Below are 19,439 nucleotides of genomic sequence, written 5' to 3'. Positions count from 1 at the left end.
CCAAAAATCAGCCAAAAACAAATATACCTGGAAGTTGTAAAAAATACATATTGAAAAATATATATATTTAAAAACATTTTTTATGACTATAGTTTAGCACAAATACAAAAAAAAAAGAATATCAACAACCTGTCAAAAGGTAATCTATATAAAAATACATAGATTTTGGTTGATTTTAAAATGGTTTTGGATATGGTTAATTGAACTTTTTGTCACTAAGGTAACAAATTTTCTTACATGTGTTATATGACTAACAAATTCATAAAACCATGATTGTCCATCAAATAAAATGATGTTACAAAAATCACAAAAACTTTGTAAAATGACGTTAATTACATGTAAATGTGTCTGCCTTATGTAACGGGGTGGACAAACAATGAACAACAACACCATCAGTCATGTCAGTTAGTTACAGGTCTAGACCTATATAAAAAGTCCACTATCGCTGAGGACATCATATCACTTGGTGCTATCAACTAAAGGTAAGATTCATTTCTATATACTAAACGGTAACGGCATTAAGAATGTACCAATAGCTTTTCAAGTATAATATTTTGGTTTGAAAATAGTATATTTCTTATTTACTTTTTATAGAGAGCTAGGGAATTTTATGTTTAAATTTCTATTTTATTTCACAGACTTTATTGATATAATAGGGGGAAATATTTAACTACTAGTATGCGATTAAAGTATAAAATCTGAATGCAAGAGTGCAAGAGCATGAATTCTGTCATAAATACTACGGTTAGGTACAAATATAAATAAAGTATTATTTGGTACACTAAAGATATTTAACACACAAAAAAAAAAGAAAAAAAAAGAATATGTCTTTGAATATTTTCTTGGATTATTATAACAAGAACAAGTAAATCTAAAATTTTTTATAACGTTTTAGCAAATAATATTTTTTTCTAATGCTCTATTAAACAAACGTTTACCCTATCTAGTAGGTCTGGCAACATCATAATGATAAATTTTGATATAAAACTCAAATCTTATGGAAACCAATCCAGAGTAAAAACTACAACCATTTAATCTCAAAGATCCAATTTTCATAGAAATGTATTAATTCTCTTTTAAACAAAAAATGTATTAGATTAAAATGAATTGTGACAAAATTGTTTACAATTTTAGTTAAAAATCAAATAAGATATATACCACACGCGAAGTATTGGTTTAACACATCCCAAAAGTACTTTAAATATGAACTTAATATGTTTTTTAAGCATTTTATTTCTTTGTACCATTTTGTATAGAGACTTATTATTGATCTAACAATTCAAGTTACTAAATATTTATGCAATTCAATTTCAAATGTATATGTAAATCAACTAACGATTCTTGGATTAAACCTTACAACAACACATGATATTTCTTTGTCCAGTTACTTAACAAAATTTTTCATTAATAACGTCTAAATATTACATTAACTTTTTTAAAAGTTGGATTGTTAGTTTTAAGACTCACCTTCGTTTAAACATATTTTATTTGCGTAAATGTGCAAAAGGGATGAGACACAAGTTAATCAAACTTATATAGTCTTCTCCCATAACAATTTATAACACTAGAATATTTACAAAGCATGCATACAAACAATATATATATATATATATATATATAAAATATTTGAACTGTGAAGAGATGGTGTGTGATGATGTGACTGGTTTTACACAATATGCATGTATTTGCACTTTATTATGTGCTATATTACACAATTAGAAACCTCTAAGACTTTTTAATAAATTCATATACATTCTTTACAATTCTTTCATTTTCAACATTAGTTAAAGACGTATCGCCGGAGGTTAAGATGTTCAAATTTAGTAGCGAGTTATCTGGTAACCACTGTAGATTATTAAATAATTTGGTTCTTATATTCGAATAATTAGGACAATAAAAAAAGAAGTGACGTGAATCTTCGCACTTAGCACCACAACTACAAGACGGATCTGAAATAATGTTGACTCTGTTAAGATCATAATTCAAAAAAGAAGCTGAGCACCTAAGTTGTGTCAAAATAATATTTAGTTTACGATTGCCAAAGTCATAATGTTCTTAAGAAGGTCAAAATATGTCCAAATGTCTGTACATTTTGTACCCTAAATTATTAAATGCATGAGCTGTGATCCGAACATCAATATATAAACTCTGCGACAACTATGTTCTTTTTTGGTCAACAAGAATTGTTAAATTTGATAAAACCTATTGCATTACTTGAATTACAGTCAGCTAAAAACAAGCATTCGATTGGTCTATTTATCAGATTTTAGCCAACTTTTCGATACAATAAACAATAAAAGTGAAGTATAATCTGCTATACAAAGAATACAAGCATTTTTCTTCTTTTTATTTACCTTTTTGTTGTTGAAACACATTTAAGATTTGGAACTGCATAATAAGTCTTGGTACTTGATAAAGTAAAATATGAAATAATTTCAAAATAAAATACTAATGAAAATTTTTTTTTCAGACAAAAATGAACAAGCTAGCTATTGTATTGTGTGTTGTTCTGGTCTGCTCATGCACCATTCAAGCTCAATTCTTGAGTGGTTTGTCATCTGGTCAGGCTTTTGGCTTAGGATTGGGACTTCCATTCTTCTTAGGAGGAATCAATAGAGGTTTGAACGGAATAGGAGGTGTTGGATACCCAATTCCCCCACCACCAAGGCCATTCCTTCTCCCACCACCAATGTACCATCCAATCAGCGGTGAGTTATAACTGATAAAGTAATGAGGTTATACTGAAATGTGTTTATAATTTTATTTTGTATCTAATATGGTATTTTTTTAATTCAAGGCAATTGGGACATTTGTATTTAAAAAAATAAAAAAATATATACAATGTTTATTAGTTCTTCCAAGATAATTCTGCATTGCTTAGATTCGTTTCAACTTTTATAACAATTATTATCAGTTTGTTGAAATAATAAAATAGATGTGTTTCAAACAACCATAAGGCGAAAAAAGACAAAAGTGAAAAAGCATGAACACACAAAAACTATATTTTTTCAAACTTTCCCCCCAAAAATTAAAAAAAAACATGAAGCAACGTGAACCCGATTTTAATTTGGAGGTGAGCGAAATGTGCTGTTGAAACGCTAATGTCATAGTTAAGAAAATAATATGCATCCAGTCAGTCAAATGATTTATTATATATACTACAAAGATGAATGACTAATATTTAATTTAATTTTCTTCTTTTCTAGTTCACCGTAGAAGATATGTCAAATATTGAAGAAACAGTGAAAACAAGAAGACTGAAGATAATGTTAGAACTTTTAACAGCAGTCACGTGTAAAGAAACAGTACATCAACAATTACAATCAATAAATGTCATGTTGTTTTATTTCGTATCTGTTGGTCTAATAATTAATTGTTCCCTTTAAATTTCATGTACTAACTACAACAAAGGGACAAATTCGTGTTATTCTGAAAACAGCAAATAAAATTTGGTAAAATAAAAATAATTTTAATTGTACTCAATATTTAGCGGGAGTTCTAACATATTTTTGATATTTTGACTATCAATTTTTTACCTTCTTGTCCAATGTCCTCTTTATCTGTCTTATTGGACCATATTTGAAATGCCAACATCAGATGATGACAGGTTTGTAGGTTCCAGACAACCGAAAGTTTCAAAGTAGACATCATTTGTATACCATTTTATAACTATCAATCTCTTAACATTTGTTGAATTACTTCCAAGGCAAAGAAATTAGAAAAAAAAACATTTTGATACGATAATGTGATTCTTTCCGTTCAACCTTCGTTCCAGTATTAAGAATTACACATGGTCTCGTATGCTTCATTCAACTTATGTGTATATGTCATTACATTTATTCATATTGTTATTTTTGTTATTAATAAACTCATCATAGATACCAGTATTTGAATTTTGTATTTATGCCAGACGCGCGTTTGGTCTACTAAGACGCATAGGTGACGCACGAATTAGTAAAAGTTAAAAAGGACAAATTATCACAAATTTGCACACAACAAAGGCCAAAAATACCAGCGAAACATTCAAACTCATAAGTCGAAAATAAACTGACAACGCAATGTAAAAAAAACCAAACAAAGACAAACAGACAAACAATAGTACACACACAACACAACATAAAAAACTAAAGACCGAGCAACACGAATCCCATAGAAAACTGGGGGTGATCTCAGGTGCTCCAAAAGGGTAGAATAAAACATTCATTGCAGTTTATCAACATTCCTTGAAAAGTAAAACTAGAGGCTCTCAAGCGCCTGTGTCGCTCACCTGTTACTGTATTTACTGATGTCGGCCATCTTGGTTGATAGGCGGGGTCATTATACACTTTTTAAAAATAGATAGCCTAGTAATGATTGTGGCCAAGTTTGGTATAATTTGGCCCATAGTTTTACAAGTTACAAAAATGACGAAAAGTTGTTCAAAATTGACTATGAAGGACAATAACTTTTAAAGGGGTTCTCTGACAATTTTGATCATGTTGACTTATTTTTAAATCTTACTTTGCTGAACATTATTGCTGTTTACAGTTTATCTCTATCTCTAATAGTATTCAAGATAATAACCAAAAACTGCAAAATGTCCTTAAAATAACCAATTTTAGGGCAGCAACCCAACAACGGGTTGTAGGATCATCTGAAAATTTGTGAGGGGATAGATCTTATTCTGATGGACATTTAAATCTTGAAAGATTTGCCCTAAATGTCTTAGTTTCAAAGATATAAGGCAACAACTGCATTTTACCACTATGTTCTAATTTTAGCCATGACAGGCCATTTTGTTTGGTAGGTGGGGTCATCGGACATATTTTAAAACTATATACCACAATAATGATTGTGGCCAAGTTAGTTTAAATTTGGCCCAGTAGTTTCAGAGAAGATTTTTGTACAAGTTACAAAAAATGACGAAAAAGTTGTTAAAATTGACTATAAAGGGCAATAACTTCTTAAGGGGTTGACTGACAATTTTGGTCATGTTTGACTTATTTGTAGGTCTTACTTTGCTGAACATTATTGCTGTTTACAGTTTATCTCTATCTATGATAGTATTCAAGATAATAACCCAAAAACTGCAAAATTTCCTAAAAAATTACTAATTCAGGGGCAGCAACCCAACAGCAGGTTGTCCGATTCGTTTGAAAATTTTAGGCAGATAGATCTTGACCTGATCAACAATTTTACCCGATATCAGATTTGCTCTAAATGCTTTGGTTTTAAAGATATAAGCCAAAATATACATTTTACCCCTGTGTTCTATTTTTAGCCATGGCGGCAATCTTGGTTTAATGGCCAGGTCATCGGACAAATTTTTAAAACTAGATACCCCAAGGATGATTGTGGCCAAGTTTGGTTAAATTTGGCCCAGTAGTTTCAGAGGAGAAGATTTTTGTAAAAGTTTACGGACGACGGACGCCAAGTGATGAGAAAAGCTCACTTGACCTTTCAGGTCATGTGAGCTAATAATGATTGGAAAATTTAGGACACATGCCAATCTTAATGTAAAATTTGATATAGATTAAAAAATTGTGAGAACATTTGTGACAATGACGCAGATAATGCCAGAGCTACAAATGTTTCCTTTTAAGATCCATGAAACTTTTTGATTTTCGGGAGAAAAAATTAGATACATACATGCCTTACAACTCTTGTCATACTCAGTATAAATTGTGTGGTCTGAACACGACCACATTTGCAGCAAAGTTATGGTGAACTGAAAGATTGAGACCATCACTATAAAGTTTCTTTAGATATACATATTGACATTTGCCACTTGAACAAAAATTTTTACATCTTTCTCATCAAAAACAAATTTGTAAAAGAAAGAAGGGACATTCAAAATCATAAGCCGAAAATAAACTGACAACGTCATAATTAACAAAAAAAGAAAGAGAAAAAACAGACAGACAGTTCACAAAATAAAAAGCAGAAAATTATTTATTGAGAGACCATCATCTACTAGTATATAGCGGAAAGTAAAGTTAAAGGATACTGCTAACTCCTTTCCTTTCTATATAATAATTCCTGTATGAAGTTACGAAGACATGTCTTCAACATCGACTAAACTTGTGACATTGATATGTAAAAAATATTATCTATAAATCCAACATTTGATCTGGATGTTGGAATTTGTCATGGTGAATTTCATACATTTTTTTATTACTTTGTAAGCAGGACGACTTCTCTCTTAGAATTAATTGTTTTCCTTTCCATTGTAGTGTTCTCAATCTGTTGTCTCATTCTTACAAAGTGTGTATTTCTAAGTTGTTAGTTGTGCACATATTTGTAGTGAAGACTAGGATTTACAATGAACATGGTGTTTTCACTACTAGATGACATATTGACTGTATTATCAAAGTACCTGTGGGTATAATAGGTTGGTATATCACAGATATATTGGTTTATTGAAAATGTGTGGTTATATTACCAATATTTTTCAACTGATCAGGCTTCAATGAACTTATTCCAGTTGACATGGGGATCTGTCTCACAATTTACTTTGAAAACATATATAGTGTTTACATATTTTATCCCAAAACACCTGTCTATAGATGGACTGGTCTATGATAAGCAAAACTGGATAAACCCCGCTAAGCCAAGTAAAATAAATAAGTATTATCTGTAATGATTTAGAAGTTTATGATATTTCGGTATCAGTTTTTTATGGCAATTAACTAGTAATATATTAAGCAAACCTGTTCATGAGCTGTCTTATCGGGTGTTGATAGGGTTGCAGATATACTGATTTTGTTCAGACATTGTGCTTGTGTTTTGATTAAGTTGCACCAGCATGCGAGTTTGTAAACAGTATATTTTTTTCCACATTGAGTTCTATATTGATTTTAATCTGGATGGGACATATTTATAATGTATGCAACCTTAATCTGGATTGGACATATAATGTATGCAACCTTTCTGTATTACAGCCATCAATATCACAGCTTCCTTCACCAATAAAAACTGGCTAACAAAAAAAGTCACTCATAGTAGTTCTGAAAGTGGCATTAAACACCAATATATCAAACAATTATTTTACAACTGTATTGTCAGACTTGTTTTAATTTCATATCTTACAACTCTGGAAGTACACATCAGATTTTTTTTACTGACTAAGTAAAACTTGTTTTAATGAACCAAATATGAGTACAATAACTGTGTACAAAGCTTTTGAAAGATCATTTCTGCAAACAAATATAACTCTTCATGAAAAACAATGCCATAACTATGGAACAATATCAGGGATAACAAGAGATATGCTTGAATAGACACACAATGGCAGAACAGTCAAATTGTCAACTATTCAACAATTAATTGTTTTGTGATTTGTTTTACATTCAATGGAATAACACTAAAACAAAATCATTTTATCTGATTTATTTGATTCAAGCAAAACAAAATGATATAAATTTCATGAAAAACATATCCAGGTACTCTTATCAACCAAAGCAAACTAACTAATTCTCAATTCAATTACTTTACAAAATAAAAGTATGTAGGCTGTAAAAGGGCCTGTATTGAGTTTAATCTTAACCTACAATTCACCTATAAATCCTTACTTTTAAATTTTTGTCAGTTAAAAAAAATTAAAGCTGTGCAGTGTACATGTTTCTTGTATCTGGACCAAACTTTTCCTTTCTTAGGTAGAATCAATACAGCATGACTCAAGATATAAATGTTTTAGACTTAATTATAAAATTTCAGTCACAATCTTGAACTCTTTTACATTTCATGTCAGACTACATGCAAATACATGTATACCCAAACTTATTTGGAGTCAATTCAAGTGAAGATTGGAAAGAACTAATTATAAATGGGTCACAATTGAATTACAAAAATTAAGAATATTTTATCTTATTAAGATTCTAGTGTATATCAAATCGGAATGTCAATTATATTTCTAAGTTGCATCTTAGAAAATGTAAAAGATAGCACATCATCAAAGTGTTTAGATCAGCAAATTTCTGGACGGATGAGAGAACCAAAATCACATATCGTTTCTATGGCAAGTTTGTGTCCAATAATATAAATTATTTAAGATATCCAGTCATCTTGAGTATTTCACCAGCTAAAGATGACAAGGCTACATCTGCATGTGATCTAAAAATAAAACAGAAAAAATATACAAAACACTTAAAAAAGGTCAAAGTTATAATCTTCATACAAATTAAATGGTATGCATATGTAAAGCATCTATTGTAAATAAAGTTTGACTAAAAACTAAAGAAGCCCATTTATTACCTATCAAAACTAAATTTGAATTCCTTATTATGGCTTAAAACCCTATTAAGGCTTGAAGTTCATTTTTAGGGAACTATCCCATAATGTTATCCATGGGGGAAAAGTATGTTTGGAAGACAAAAATATAGGCAAACAGTTTTTATAGTAATGTAAATTCTTATCCATTCGTTTGATGTGTTTGAGCTTTTGATTTTGCCATTTGATTAGGGACTTTTCCATTTGAATTTTCTTCCAAGTTCATTTTTTTTTTTTGAATTTTTCTTTTTGAAACTGCAAGTGACTGCTAGCCAGTTATCAAAATTAATTAATTAATTAATATCCCACCTCAATTTTACAAAGTTATTAAATTATTTATTAATATAGTAGCTGAGAAATATGTAACTGTGTCCATTGAGTATAATAGAAATTCAAAGTATCTTCCTAATATATATATATCTGTGAACATAGAATTCCACGAAATTGTTAAACTAGTAATGACATTATAGTAAAACCCTACTAAGGGTTTTGTAAACAGGAAGCAACTGTCCTGAATCTAGAAATCTCTTTTTAAAACAGTACAACTCAACATTACAAAGTTCCAGGCCTTGTACAAATCATTTCTTCATACAAAAGCTGAGTACAGTTATATGTATTTAAAGTTACTGATGAAGAACTGCAGAACAGACAAGGGCATTGACAAATTCAACCCACTCTTTAATGGGGGTATAATAGTATGTCACATGGACAAAAAAATCATGAATCTTTTAAACAAACTTACATTTTAAGAAATCAAAAGACTGCTATTCACAGATAGATACAGAATATTATATCATATATAACAAACCATACTCCTCCTTGCAAAAGACTTAGGAAAAGTGACTTACGTTCCTGTCTGCACGAGGTTTTTTATGGTATTTGCCAACACGTCACCATGCTGTTTCATCATGTCTATGTGTGCTTTTTCTGTACTTAACTGTAATGAAAAGAAAAAGAAAAACTTATTTCCATTCTACTGCAGTGTTCTCAACACTTGAACAGGCCCTTTCAACCCTGAGGTAAAGGGTAACTGATTTTTTTATGCATTTGCTTTTATGGTTTGTTCCATATTGTCTATTGATATTAAAAAAAAACATGAAGTTGATGATGTTAAAATACACATATTGTGTACATATGTTAATGTAGTTATTTTAAACCTTTAAACAGACTTATTAAGAAGGGATACAGTTACGATACTGTTGTCAGGTCTTTAAAGATTGCATATTTTGGCTTGAATATTGATTCACTTATAGGGTCTTTGCATCAGAACTAAACACATTTTTTTTTTTAAACAGTTGTTGGCATGACACGGGTTATTTTCTTGTCATATATTTTATGATAGTATGATACTAAACCCCTAACCGGAGGGATTGTGCCTGATATTCATATGATGAAGACATAATCTTTCAAACAGTTTAAGTGAGGTCTGGAGCTGGCATGTCAGTTAACTGCTAGTAGTCTGTTGTTATTTATGTATTATTGTCATTTTATTTATTTTCTTTCCTTACATCTTCTGACATCGGACTCGGACTTCTCGTGAACTGAATCTTAATGTGCGTATTGTTATGCGTTTACTTTTCTACATTGGATAGAGGTATAGGGGGAGAGTTGAGATCTCATAAACATGTTTAACTCCGCCGCAATTTTGTGCCTGTCCCAAGTCAGGAGCCTCTGGCCTTTGTTAGTCTTGTATGATTTTTAATTTTAGTTTCTTGTGTATAATTCGGAGTTTAGTATGACGTCCATTATCACTGTACTAGTATACATTTTTTTAATGGGCCAGCTGAAGGACGCCTCTGGGTGCGGGAGTTTCTCTCTACATTGAAGACCCATTGGTGGCCTTCGGCTGTTGTCTGCTCTATGGTCGGGTTGTTGTTGCTTTGACACATTCCCCATTTTCATTCTCAATTTTATTCAATTCACCACTAGCTTTAGGTTTATTTGTTGTACATTTTCCTATAAGTTCACTTAATGATACCCCTGCCCTTGCAATGTCCATTATTTATTGTACATTTTCCTATAAGTTCACTTAATGATACCCCTGCCCTTGCAATGTCCATTATTTGTTGTACATTTTCCTATAAGTTCACTTAATGATACCCCTGCCCTTGCAATGTCCATTATTTGTTGTACATTTTCCTATAAGTTCACTTAATGATACCCCTGCCCTTGCAATGTCCATTATTTGTTGTACATTTTCCTATAAGTTCACTTAATGATACCCCTGCCCTTGCAATGTCCATTATTTGTTGTACATTTTCCTATAAGTTCACTTAATGATACCCCTGCCCTTGCAATGTCCATTATTTGTTGTACATTTTCCTATAAGTTCACTTAATGATACCACTGCCCTTGCAATGTCCATTATTTGTTGTACATTTTCCTATAAGTTCACTTAATGATACCCCTGCCCTTGCAATGTCCATTATTTGTTGTACATTTTCCTATAAGTTCACTTAATGATACCCCTGCCCTTGCAATGTCCATTATTTGTTGTACATTTTCCTATAAGTTCACTCAATGATACCCCTGCCCTTGCAATGTCCATTATTTGTTGTACATTTTCCTATAAGTTCACTTAATGATACCTCTGCCCTTGCAATGTCCATTATTTATTTAACCAAAATAAATGGAGACTGTGTCTATGGGTCACAGATGACACCCCCTCTTGTAAATATGCATGAATCATTTTTCACATACTTAAAACAATTTTATGATAAGCATGACGTATAAGTTCCATAACACATGGTTGAGGGAAAAAAAGGTATTAGAAAGGAAACAATAGATTTAGTAATTTTTCAATTTATAAAGGGCCTTAACTCAAGAACAGTAGAAGTGAAGCCATCAAATTTCGTACTTTATCGGTGTTTTGTGGTAATAATCATTTTGTATAAGCTTTGTATATAACTTACCAATCTTTTAATGATCCTTAGTAAAACCTTTTGTTTCTTGGCATCTGCTTTCTGAAGAGCCTTACGATAATAGTCCTACAAATATAATCATAAGTTTGTACATTCCTGAGAAATACATCAAACCTTACGAAAATAGTCCTACAAATATGATCACAAGTTTGTACATTTCTGAGAAATACATCAAGAGTCTATATAAAAAAGAAGATGTGGTATGACTGCCAATGAGACAACTCTCCACAAGAGACCAAATGACACAGAAATTAACAACTATAGGTCACTGTCCGGCCAAGCATGTATCTGTACATTTGTTTAATGAAGTTTAATACTATATTTTTTTATATCTATACAATGACACTTTGGTCAAATTTATTAAAACTGGTGGTAAACCATAAACTTGTAAGCCACACAATTCTCTCAATTTTAAGCAGGTACAATATATATTGCCCTTCATGCAAATAAGTTCAGCTTACTCAAATGTTAATTCTAGTTAAAACAAATGTTACATATACAAATAGATTTTGACTTCCCAGTTATTTAAGGTTTTGCAGATACTGTAATAGAATTAAGGTATTAAAGTGATAAATATTCTCTGTTACAAACAAACGAACAAGAGTCAAAGGTTAACATCTTTAATAATATTTGCACGTTAATTGAGACAATTCAAAAGCTTGTATTTGTCTTGGTACCGAAACTAATTAAACAGTTAAATATTTTACCATATTTTCAGGGGATAATGAATCTTTGTTTTCTCCACCAAACAACTGAACTAGTAGAGATATACACTTGGTAGATAGATCATGGATATCTGTATCCTCATGGCACAGCTATAAAGAGAGAAAATCACATTCAAAACTATAACACTTATGTAGTATTGCAAAATTAACTTGTCTATGAGTAAATATGTTTATAATAATTGTATGGTTATTGATAGGATAGCTTAACTAATAGGATATATGAAAATGTGCTTAGGCAAGGATTTTTTAAGTTGTTGGTTTACGGATCCGCTGACCCGATTTTGCCGATTTCCAGAATAAAAATAAAATTGACTTGTCATGCTTTTTTATTGCGCCAACCCTAACAAATGCATTATCCATGAAAAATAATTAAAAAAAAAAATTTCATGAAATGAAATGCATTAATCACTAACAAAATTGATAACACTTTCTGTTGTGAAAAAATAAAACTTCCAGTTTACGTTTCTAAAAATAGACAAATCAATTATAACCGACCTTGAAATGTCGTTTGCGCAAATAACTTTGCGGAACGAAACCTGGGTTTAAAACCGATTACACAATAAGTTTGTTTCACTTATTTGACATCAGTCCGTTAGATGCATCATCTCATAGAAATAGACTTGTCCAAATGTGGACAGGTGGAAGACATCAAGTTAAAGTACTGAATATTAACAAATCATTTGGAATTTTCTTGTTTTATAAATAATAAAAAAAATATTGCCATTTGGATATAAAAAACAGAAATACATTACAACAGATTAACCGATATTCTCGTTTTTCCAGTGGACGAGTCTATTACGTTTTTGACACGTGTGTTGAAACTTATTTTCGGACGACGTTTTTACTATTTTTTTCTTTATCAGTTTTCGTGCTTGAAGATCATTGTTCACCAAATTTTCTGAAATTGATGAAGAGTTATGCGAATCTGTTTTTCTTGTTTGTGAAATGACAATTTAATTTCCTCTTTGTCCGTGCACCCCCCTTTTTTTACGGGAAATTATTAGACAATGTCATGCAATGTTTATGACAGCTGAACAATAATATTTCATTTAACTAAAATTTAAGAAAAGATTACAAAGATTACAAAATAGCATAACAAACATATTGTTAGAAAGGTGAAATATATATTTATTTTGCATATTTTTCTGTCTTGAAAGATATTTTTTTTTCTTTTTTTTCCCGACCAACCGGCCCGACTTTTTCATGGATAAAATCCGTAAACCAACAAATTAAAAAACCCTGGCCTTACAAAAAGTTTATAGATTGGATTTACAAACAATAGCCACTGAAATTGAAGCTGTTTTGAACTATTAATCCTTGTTTTCCTGCTTTTCAAACTTCATTTGTGTATTCATTTAAGAGAAGATCCAAGTTGACACATTCTACAAAACTTAATAAGCTTTTTTTCACTTTAAAAAATGTTGCGAATACAAATCGTTCACACAAGCATTAATTACCATGAGGAGGAAATTTTAATCCATTTAGTTTTTCTTGAATAATGCCCCTTTCATCTCAAAAATTTTGACCAATTTAACAACCAACTTTGTCGTCCCACTTCTTGAAATTTTGCATATTAATTTTACTTATTTGGAGAGGATTATTTTAAGTTGTTATAACTTGTATCCAATTGGTATATTTAGACAGTAAAATATGTTTAAACTAAACTACATGGTTTATAGCAAATACATAAAAAAATTGAACATTGTTAGATCCTAATATGCTGATGTGCATATGGGTATGATATTACCAGACCATTTTTGTTAGTATCATTTTAAACTTAGAAATTTTGACAGAATGGACCTTATCATTACAACTTCTCTTTTAATTGCATGGTGAACTCTATCAATTGTCCAAAAACAGTGTCACTCAGACTTGAAATGATACTCAGAGGTGTACATACATCTGAGACAACATCAAATAAAACATTTGAAAAAGTTCAAATTCGTATAATCAACTTTTTGGTTTGCAGCATTTCAGTCACTAGCATATTCAAGCACCAAACCAGGATGCCAAGGGGTATTTGTCCAACTTAGTGGACAACTCTAGTTTGTTGAGGTATTGTAATGCTACACCTACCAACTGTGTTAACAATGATGTCAGATCTGTTAATGGTTTGTTATTCAGTAGTAACATCTCTGCATCCTCTGCTTCTTTGTTTCCAGCCTCACCTCCTGATTTCTTAGACTGTAACAGTATGATTCAAAAGGTTAGTCAATGTTTCATGCATAAAAAATAATAAACAATGAAGAAAAATTTGTTGAGGACAATTTATATGTTTCTACCATTGGTAGATACTTTTATATAACATGGCAGCCATCTTTGAAGATAGCAATTGGTTTTTAATGAAGAACAATTATAAAGGGGATAAAAAATGTATCATATTAACAAAGAAGCAATTGGTTCTGCATATTATTTTTTAAAAATCTCTTTTTTTAGAATTTTAGGTAACAGTGCTTCCATGCTTGGTGGCAGTTTTGGTCATAACTTATGAATTTAGGTTACAGTTGAGGTTTTTTTTAAAGATTTTTTAATTACTTTTTTTCCAGTTTTGTTTCAGGTAGTCTTTAAAAAATTGCTTAAGCTTGTATCAAATGTAACTTAACTGAATAAAATGTTAGAATACCTGTAAAGCTTTCCTGACAACATCCGATACATATTTAAATATACTGTTTAAAGTATCTAGTAACATTTGTAACATTACAACAGCTGTTTTACTGTCCCCTCCATGTTCATCTCCCTCAAAACATACGGCTGACACCTCAAAAATTAACGTAGTGAAGTAATCTATCAAACCTAAAATCAAAAAATATTCTCCTCATTAATGATTATACATGACTATTAAATTATATTTCTATTCTTATAATTCAAAATGAAACTAGAGGTACTGTGATCAAACCTACAATATTACCAGTAAAAAATATTCTCCCCATTAATGATTATAAATGACTATAAAATTATATTTTTATTCTTATAATTCAAAATGAAACTAGAGAAACTGTGATCAAAGCTGAAAAAATGATAAACCATATCCACACAAAAATCAATAGCAAAGGCTTTGATTACATTATTCTTCAGAGCTACACTTTCTCATTTACAAATTTAAGTTGAGATTTGTCTTTCACACATAAATGGCTTAGTTTATTCTTCTTCCAGGTAAGGAACCGGATTCAAAGCTGAATGTTAATGTTTCTGGTTTTATTCAGACAATGTATTTGCAATATGTAAACTTACCTTGTTCATATAGTTCTTGCATGTTTGTTTCTTTATGGCTGACCAAACAATTTATAATTCCTGCAATACTCTGCATAGCACTATTCAGAGGGTTTTGTTGATGATCCTAAGAAAAGTTCATAGTAACAATTAAATTTACAGCTTTTACATTAATGCTAGCAAGACAAGTCTTTGTTTGGCTTGCTTGCTTTGTTTGTATAAATGTTTGCTCAAGCATGGCAATTAAGATAGGCGGGGTTTCAGATTGTATACATCATACTTAAATTTTATTGGCTGTTATGTTTGAGGTTAAGGACACTAAATTTTAAAACACCACATGACAAATATTCTCACATGTTTCCTTACCTGTAAATATACAATACAGTCAGGATTCTACTTCGTCAAAATTATCTCCCCATTACGGCAGTTTATTTTCACAATCGTAGAAATGGAAACCAAATTTTTTTCGAACATATGCATTTTCATCATCCAACTTAAAGATTGTCGTCAAATACTTTTAGTAAAATAGCTATTCGAACACACCTACTCTGATTTTGTGATTCATTGGATAGGTATTTCACTTGACCCGTACATTTCATCTTTTAGTATTGTGATTTTTTATGTTATAAAGTCAAACTGTAGCTTTGCTATATAAAAATGATAGAATCTGAAGCGAGATGATGTATCAAATACTCTTCCTTTGTACGTTTTCAAGACAAAATATTCATCTCAAACACACCCTAACATAAAAAAAGGTGCACTCGATTTTCTCTTTTCGATACAATTGTTACCCATTTATTGAAATTTTTTCTTGAGTTACATAAATGAAAGGGCAGACACGGAAACAACTGAACTAATAGATTGATATGTTATAAAAAAAAAACCAATATTAAGTTTATATTTTTCTTTCATTGACCAATTATTGTATTTTTACAGGTGAGGAAACATGTGAGAATATTTGTCATGTGATGTTTTAAAATTAAGTGTCCTAAACCTCAAACGTAACGTCCAATAAAATTTAAGTATGATGTATACAAGCTGAAGCCCCGCCTATCTTAATTGCCATGCTTAAGCAAACATTGATACACACAAAGCAAGCAAGCCAAACAAAGATTTGTCTTGCTAGCATTAATGTAAAAGCTGTAATAGTGTGATGCAATTCTAGTTAATTTAGTTTTTTTTCATGAACTTGTTGTGGTCAAATTCTAAGCTGACAAGTCATTTTAAGTGTTTTAACCATATTGAATTCCTGAAGTTAAACATGTTCAATTATCATATTTTTTTTATGAAAAGTACCACCTACATATAAAAACATTTTCATAATTAGTTATCCAAGTTAAAGCCCATCAAAATCAAATTCCTTTCAGTGAGTAAGTTTTCATATATTTGTCTTTCATATTAACATAAGATCGTAAAGAAAACAATGAAAAGCAAATACACCCACTCTTAACCAAGGTGAACTATAAAATCCACACAGAATTAAAATTGTACTTACCAGCAGAACTTGGAATATGACAGACACTAAACCAAGCTGTTCAAACTGTTTAATGAATGCAGGGTTCTGTTCTAACAATGCTAACAAAAGTTTTAAACCATATGCTGGCAATGGATCTTGGTCCAACAAAATCTGTTCAAACCTGTAGAAAAGTTAAAAAAATATTAACATTAATCATCTGTTCAAACATGTAGAAAAGTTAAAAAAATATTTTTATTAATCATTGTTTTTTAATAAATACTGAACTTTTTTAATATTTGTTAACTATTGATAATTGAGTTTATCCATTAAGGTTGCAGATAAAATGATGTATACAGATAATGCTATTAAAATTTGTATGCTATTCCCATTTCCTTTCTCAATTTTATTTTCATGCTAGTTTTTATTTTGGCAAAACCAATCACATCTCAATTTTGCAGTAACAAAAGCATAGCAAAAATTTCAGAAATTGCACTACAAAGTTTTGTTTAACAATATTCAATCATGATTTGTTGGAAATACTTGTGTCTAAAATGTAGTTTAAGGATATTTTACTGCATAGGAAGATTGTTGACAAAATTTTTATTGATTAGTTCCATCATACATTTCCGAGAAGCTTAACCAACACAACAGGACAGACAATTGAGCAAAACATTTAAATTCAAACCAATGCATTGTACAAAATAAAAGATAAGCTTACGTACTGCGGTAAAAGGTTATCACCGATGGTCTTATGAAGTAAAGATGTATTAACTTTAACATCTCCGACACCAAACTGGTCCTGACTAAGGTAAACTGATGCCACCTCAGTAAATAGCCTCAATGACAGAGCTCTTGTATCCCCTAAGGAAAAGTAAAACAGAAAAGTAGAGAAGGCAATATGATGAAAAAGATTCACAGTTCCAGTTAAATCTTTCTCAATTAAAACATTGATGTTTTTGTAAAAGGTAGAGTCATACATCAAATGCTTATCACTGAAGCTGCAAAATAAATGAAAAACAAATAAAACTGTGAGCTACTGCTCACTGATGATACCCCCGCCGAAATATTTCGGTAAACAGGAAGTTGTCGAGGGATGAATCTGAAAACGCATCACACGGTATAACTGACTTATATAAACCCTGAAACCAAATTTTAGAATTCCTTGTTAAGTAGTTCCTGAGAAAAATGCGAAATTTTTGACTTGGCTATTATGTGTAAAATGATACAAGTGTTCGGTAAACAGGAAGTTGTCGTGTGATGAATCTGAAAATGCATTACACGGTATAACTGACTTATATAAACCCTTAAACCAAATTTCAGAATTCCTTGTCAAGTAGTTCCTGAGATAAATGCGACGAACATTTTCAACTTGGCTATTATGTGTAAAATGATACAAGTGTTCGGTAAACAGGAAGTTGTCGAGTGATGAATCTGAAAACGCATCACACTGTATAACTGACTTATATAAACCCTGAAACCAAATTTTAGAAATCCTTGTCAAGTAGTTCCTGAGATAAATGCGACGAAAATATTCATGGGACATACGGACTGACTGACAGACTGACGGACTGATGGACAGATGAACTGACGGACTGACGGAAGGACAGACAGAGGTAAAACAGTATACCCCCCTTTTTTTTCAAAGTGGGGGTATAAAAACAGTGTTCGTTTGAAACAATCATTGTTACACAATTTATTCAATAAAGTTTTAGTATCAGTGTGATGTTGTTCAGTCATATTAATAAATATATCTATTATTTTTTCTATTTTTATTAGTGATATTACCACAAAAATGATTTTAATATCTAATAATTTCTTAAATTTTTCAGAAATAAAATAAAAAGCTTAAAGATATTTGATCATTAAAATCTATGCTATGCTATTATGATGACTAAATTGCATACTTTTCTGAAAACTAATAAACGTACAAAAAACTTACCATTCTGACTACCAATGAGATCAGCTAATGTAGGCAGTATTTTCTCCAGTATGACTTCACTATATTCTGCTAATATGACTGGGTGTTGAGACAAACCTTCCAGTACAGACATACTGGTGTTGACAAACTCACTAGCTGTTATGGAACCTGAAAAAGTAATTTAAAATACATGTATCTTTTGCTGTGAATTGTGTTTAATTAAACATTTAAGACTGCCCAGAATTTAAAAAAAATTTACTTGAGACTCTTTAACATTTAATTTATTTTTAAATATTGAACTGTACATAAACATTGGCTGCATATAATGGTTTTCAAACACATTAAAGTTGCTTATTGTTTTAATCAATAAAAGAACTATGAAATATTTTACAAACAGTGCATAATAAAACAATAAAAAGTTCAAAATACATGTATCAGTTAAGATAAATATGCAATAAATCTAAAAGAAAATTTAAAGAAAAACAGCAAACTACATATATTTTGCACACTATATAGATAGAATTCTAAAATGCTGGAGATAAAATATATTAACTGCAATATAGTTTTACATTTGGTGATTTTAAAAACAAAAGTCTCATATAAAATGAACAAAAAGTTCCTATATCAAATATCAATTTCATGTAAAAAATATATAATATGATTGATTGCTGGTTGGTTAATGTCCAGTGGCATTTATTTCATGTTTATTAAGGTCCAGCACAAAATAACAATTAATACATTGGTAAGTCCTGCCCGATATGAAAGTATTCATAATTTGGAATGCCCCTAGAAAATGAGAGTATATAGGATAGGGACAGAAATCTTGCTTGGGTTTTTAACATCCAGACCTTGATACTCTCTTTACACAAGGGAACAAATTAAACTTGTCAATTCTGACCAGATTGACCAGGAGTGACTGCGTACTTGTACAACACCTTTTGGGAAGGGTTTTACTGCCAGTC

General features: G+C 30.7%; 1 protein-coding gene and 1 long non-coding RNA gene across 4 annotated transcripts in view; one reads left to right on the top strand and one right to left on the bottom strand.

Moving 5' to 3' along the window:
* Nucleotides 1-393: 393 nt before the first annotated feature.
* Nucleotides 394-3,887, top strand: LOC143068232 (uncharacterized). Its single transcript, XR_012976143.1, has 3 exons — nucleotides 394-482; nucleotides 2,471-2,708; nucleotides 3,207-3,887. It is a non-coding gene; the product is annotated as an uncharacterized LOC143068232 (long non-coding RNA).
* Nucleotides 3,888-7,353: 3,466 nt separating this feature from the next.
* Nucleotides 7,354-19,439, bottom strand: part of LOC143068231 (serine/threonine-protein kinase ULK4-like) — a 34,355-nt gene continuing 22,269 nt past the window's right edge. For all 3 annotated transcript variants that reach the window (XM_076242129.1, XM_076242128.1, XM_076242130.1), the window contains 10 exons: nucleotides 18,499-18,645; nucleotides 17,282-17,420; nucleotides 16,599-16,740; nucleotides 15,125-15,230; nucleotides 14,517-14,686; nucleotides 13,970-14,077; nucleotides 11,876-11,983; nucleotides 11,160-11,234; nucleotides 9,096-9,184; nucleotides 7,354-8,091 (listed from right to left, as the gene is read on the bottom strand). In XM_076242129.1, coding sequence (XP_076098244.1) covers nucleotides 8,022-8,091; nucleotides 9,096-9,184; nucleotides 11,160-11,234; nucleotides 11,876-11,983; nucleotides 13,970-14,077; nucleotides 14,517-14,686; nucleotides 15,125-15,230; nucleotides 16,599-16,740; nucleotides 17,282-17,420; nucleotides 18,499-18,645 — 1,154 coding nt within the window. In that variant the 3' untranslated portion in view covers nucleotides 7,354-8,021. The remainder of the gene's footprint in view (nucleotides 8,092-9,095; nucleotides 9,185-11,159; nucleotides 11,235-11,875; nucleotides 11,984-13,969; nucleotides 14,078-14,516; nucleotides 14,687-15,124; nucleotides 15,231-16,598; nucleotides 16,741-17,281; nucleotides 17,421-18,498; nucleotides 18,646-19,439) is intronic.

Source organism: Mytilus galloprovincialis, chromosome 3, assembly GCF_965363235.1.
Source record: "Mytilus galloprovincialis chromosome 3, xbMytGall1.hap1.1, whole genome shotgun sequence".
In the NCBI taxonomy this organism is placed as follows: domain Eukaryota; kingdom Metazoa; phylum Mollusca; class Bivalvia; order Mytilida; family Mytilidae; genus Mytilus; species Mytilus galloprovincialis.
Note: the sequence above shows the minus strand (reverse complement) of the source record. Positions and strands in the feature narration are given on the sequence as shown.